Source organism: Salvia splendens, chromosome 3 (genome assembly GCF_004379255.2).
Source record: "Salvia splendens isolate huo1 chromosome 3, SspV2, whole genome shotgun sequence".
Classification (NCBI taxonomy): domain Eukaryota; kingdom Viridiplantae; phylum Streptophyta; class Magnoliopsida; order Lamiales; family Lamiaceae; genus Salvia; species Salvia splendens.
Window position 1 is genome coordinate 15,925,388 of NC_056034.1, and position 4,019 is coordinate 15,929,406.

Consider the following 4,019-nt stretch of genomic DNA (forward strand, 5'->3'; position numbering starts at 1 on the left):
GCACTTGAAAAACACTCGCAAATAGATTTGACAAGACTATTACAAAGCATTCTTGGTCTGGTCCTCGGAAGAAAGTGCTTGGAAGGTGCCATTTTCTAAGCACATATTCTTTTTTCCAATGAAGTTTTGCTCAACAATTTTTTTATACTGTTATGTAGTAGTAAATTGATAAATTAAAAGAAATGGAAAAGAAAAGCTAATGGAATTTCCTTTTGTGTTCTACAACTTAGACTCGAGAAAAACAATCAATGCTGAGGGCAATCAAACTATATTGATTAGTCTTAAATTCAAATAAAAAAAAGGTTACACCTTGATTTGGTTTTTCTTTGATTTCCAAAATCTTCTTTAATTTCATCACATTGGGACTCAGATAGCTTAAATTAGTCATTAAGCTTTATTAGGATAGTGAACTTCTTTGTCCTTATAATTTTTTTAAAAAAATCAATAATAGTTCTTCATTTAATTTGGTTTTTCTTTGATAGAGTTAAATTGCATTTGATCGTGGTTGTAAACTTGTTGCGGCAAGTATTTACAAACTTAATAGTTACACAAATACTAGTTCAAATCGTGACGAACTCAACCCACTCCAAATAGAAAAATGGAGGACAAGTTTTTGAAGATCTACAGAGAGATGCACGTTACAATTCAAATACAGACGGCCAGGAAAAAAACAACACTAAATCATTACAAACAAAATAAAATTAAGATACGGACGAATCACCCAACATTGTTCATGTCACTGGCAACTATGTACTTTCATAGTAATGAACCTCCATGTTTCACAATCTTTCTCAATTTCTTCCTTTTAAATACACACGAATTTCAATCTCCAGCACCCTACAACTTAACTAATTTTAATTTTGATCAATGGCTTCGATTGCTTCTACCAGACCCATATCCGCCGTGTTCAGCATCTCTCCGAGGGGCCCGGAGCTAAGACTGGCGCCAAAAATCAGCCATACCCACTCTGCAGGTGGTGCAGAGCACGATCGCGAAGCAGTTGTTGGTGGAGGAGTGCACAGTGACGCCACAGACCAAGTTTGGAGGAGAAGTTTGGGGTCTCTGTCGGAGAGAGTGGGGCCGAGAGCATCGCCACCGTGCAGGATGCCGCTGACTTGATCGAGAAACTCAAGGCTGCCGCACCTTAATGCAGTCACCACTGCCTCTTTCATGGATTAAAGTTTAACGTGATCGATATTAAGCAGTGCATCGCATACTTAGATTTTGCTTCGATTGCAAGGAATAACAAGTGACATAGTATTAAATTTAAGAATAATTTCTTTTCCATTTTTCTTACTTTAATATAACCAGCGTGCACTTCAATGATTTTCGAAATTCTTATATTCGACATATTAAAAATGTTGTTACTGCTGCAAATTTTTAACACAGAGAAAAGAATTAATTATACTTTGTAATTGCAAGCTGTAAAGTGGAGTAGTTCCAAGCATGCAAAATCAAAACCAAACAATCCAAGAAAAATAGATAACGAATCCAACAAATAATAACTAAATAAACTATTGCGAAACCGGTGGCGGAAAAAAATGCGAGGCGTGCAACTTTACTCGAATACAAAAAATGTTTGATCCTTGACCCTGTGATTCTGTTTCGACGAGACATTCCTTTTCAAAGATCTTTGCAATAATCTATTGATAATTTCTTTTGACTTGTGTGTTTTTAAGTTGGATAAAAGTATTTGAGTTATGTAATTTGGTATTTCCTCCATTCTACACCAGATGACTTATGAGCTGTATCGACACATTTCACCAACGGTGGAGGAGGTTTTATAACAAGTACAGCAGAACAATGTTTCATTTATAAATAGAGATGCATTTTACAATTTAAAGCTCTATATTACTAACAAGCAAAATAACTTGTCTGATTCCATCACTAACCAGTCTTTCGAAAGAAATGCTCAAATCTGCAACACTCCTTTTCCTCTCAACTTGCTTTGTTTGCCACTTTGCTTGCATTTAGAATCCTGAATAACGATGAAATCGGCAAAATGATTTACTATCATTTACTACTAAGTAGGACTTGGCTGTGATGTGAGTTATGAAGACAGAAAAGTAAGCTGTATTTTCAGATTGACAAAACTGTGTAGTGAATAATGTTAAGACTCTCACCAGTGATGGTTGATGAAGTTGTCTCATAACCTTGATTCGGCCACCTCTGCCATCAGCTCCAACCGCAATTAGATCGCCTGCTTTTGAATTTGATCCTTGGTTCTGACCTTTCTTGCACCATTTTCCCAAGTGCCAGTTGGTTCCATCAGGGCCGAGTAAGCCGCCAGTGAAGTAATGGTTATCTAGAAATTTGGCAGAGGTTGAAGTAATGTTAATTGCTGAATAAAGATATACTCGTATATATATATATAGGGACGTGACAAAAAAAAACTATTTTCCAATACAGAACTAAGAACTATCTCAACTCTGTATATTAAAATTTTCAGCACAATGAGATAAATTTCAACACAATTTTGTGTTGATATGTAAATTTACATGTCAACACAACGGCATAAGTTTATCAACACATATTTTTGTAGATAAACTTATGCCTTTGTGTTGATATTTTTAATATATTGAGTTCAGATAGTTCTTAGGTCTGTATTGGAAATCAGTTAGCATTGTAACACGACCCTACATATATAATAAATCACAATCTATTGTAAGCAAGAATGGCCTAAGAATTTATAGATTTAAACTTACCAGGTTCAGAAACTGGATTGGATGAACTAGTCTCTTTTCCATTATGGACTGGGGTTTGAACAGGATTATTGGTGTCCCCAGTGCATATCACCTCATCATCTATGTTAGATGGAACTTCCTCAGCCCGTTGTCTCTTTCTACTCTTTTTCAAAGACAGAGAGCGAGATACTTCAGCTTTGTAGTCAGAGTTTACCAATTCTACATCATTTTTGTCAGCATGAAAGCATTGGACTGGCCTTGGATCATGGCATTCTTCAACAATTACGTTGTCATCAGCACAAAGTGTTGAAGTTTTGTACGCAGATGCTTGCATGGAAGTAGAGGAGCATAGTTTATCCTTATCTTCATTTGTTGAGATAGGGACTCTTAACCTGTTCATTACGGTCATGAGCAAACCCAGGTAACTTATCGTTGATTGTGCATTTTTCAGCCACATTCTTGGGGAATTCTTCTTCCTCCAAAACAAATGATATATCCGGGATATCATCTAAACCAGCCTGATTTGTAGGTCTCTTCATTTGATTATCATGTGAGTTCCTCTTCAGTTTAATATTTTGATCTTTTAGCACTCTCAGAGCATCATTCTCTTTCATTTAAACAGCAGTTGCAAGTTCTTGGACCCACAGCTAAATAATAGTACTGAGTATTAGTTTATTCTAAACATGAATTTACAAGTTCATCTGTATGGATCATGACTTACTTTCAGGCTTCAGCTTCTTAATCTTTTTATTAGCATTCTCAAGTTCTTCACAGCACCGAGCCTCTCGTCTTCCTAAATCATTGCACTTGGCCAACAGTTCCTTGTAACTCCTGCATGGAGATATCAGATGTTGATCAGATGTGAGAACCAAAAAGATGATAAAAGATCACAAAAACCACTTGTAAAAAGCTCCAAATCTGTAAGATAAAGGGCATTGCTCCAAATATACTCTTACTTTTTATGAGTGTCCAAAGATTTTATCAGAAGATAATTTCCTTCTCTGCTGCCACCGTCATTTCCTAATGAAGCAAGTTTCATGGCATCATCTTCTCTTAAGTCCATATCATAGGCCATGTATAAAAATGACGAAAAGATTCAGTGAGCAACAAAAGGTTTTATTGTAATGGAACATGAATGTTATGAATGTAACACTAGCTTTCATACAGTCTAAATGTTGCAAGTTCCCTTGCCAAAGCCATATTCCTCTCTTTAAATCTCATACACTCCATAGTTGATTTGTCAAGCTCCTGCAAAATGATGCACAGGCTTAATGAATTCATGCTACACTGATAGTCCAGCATAATTAAAATCACGGTCAAGTTCCTAGACGCCCA

The 4,019-nt window shown here is 36.1% G+C and overlaps 2 protein-coding genes across 2 annotated transcripts; both read right to left on the minus strand.

Moving 5' to 3' along the window:
• Window positions 1–1,912: 1,912 nt before the first annotated feature.
• On the minus strand, window positions 1,913–3,084 carry LOC121796656. The gene is made up of 3 exons (XM_042195463.1): window positions 2,706–3,084; window positions 2,124–2,305; window positions 1,913–1,978 (listed from the first exon to the last, which is right to left on the minus strand). The coding sequence occupies exons 1-3, from the start codon at window positions 3,082–3,084 to the stop codon at window positions 1,913–1,915; spliced, it is 627 nt and encodes a 208-aa protein (XP_042051397.1).
• Window positions 3,085–3,239: 155 nt separating this feature from the next.
• Window positions 3,240–3,766, minus strand: LOC121796449. Its single transcript, XM_042195304.1, has 3 exons — window positions 3,641–3,766; window positions 3,406–3,515; window positions 3,240–3,331 (listed from the first exon to the last, which is right to left on the minus strand). The coding sequence occupies exons 1-3, from the start codon at window positions 3,757–3,759 to the stop codon at window positions 3,285–3,287; spliced, it is 276 nt and encodes a 91-aa protein (XP_042051238.1). The 5' UTR covers window positions 3,760–3,766; the 3' UTR covers window positions 3,240–3,284.
• Between the last annotated feature and the right edge of the window lie 253 nt (window positions 3,767–4,019).

Excerpts from the sequence above, each read along its gene's own strand:
- LOC121796449 (XM_042195304.1), bottom strand. The coding sequence starts at position 3,759 with ATGGCCTATGATATGGACTTAAGAGAAGATGATGCCATGAAACTTGCT. Across the intron at positions 3,516-3,640 it reads TCTTTGGACACTCATAAAAA|GAGTTACAAGGAACTGTTGG; the intron begins GTAAGAGTATAT and ends ATCTCCATGCAG. Across the intron at positions 3,332-3,405 it reads TAAGAAGCTGAAGCCTGAAA|CTGTGGGTCCAAGAACTTGC; the intron begins GTAAGTCATGAT and ends ACTATTATTTAG.
- LOC121796656 (XM_042195463.1), bottom strand. The coding sequence starts at position 3,084 with ATGAACAGGTTAAGAGTCCCTATCTCAACAAATGAAGATAAGGATAAA. Across the intron at positions 2,306-2,705 it reads CAATCCAGTTTCTGAACCTG|ATAACCATTACTTCACTGGC; the intron begins GTAAGTTTAAAT and ends CCAAATTTCTAG. Across the intron at positions 1,979-2,123 it reads AACTTCATCAACCATCACTG|GATTCTAAATGCAAGCAAAG; the intron begins GTGAGAGTCTTA and ends ATCGTTATTCAG.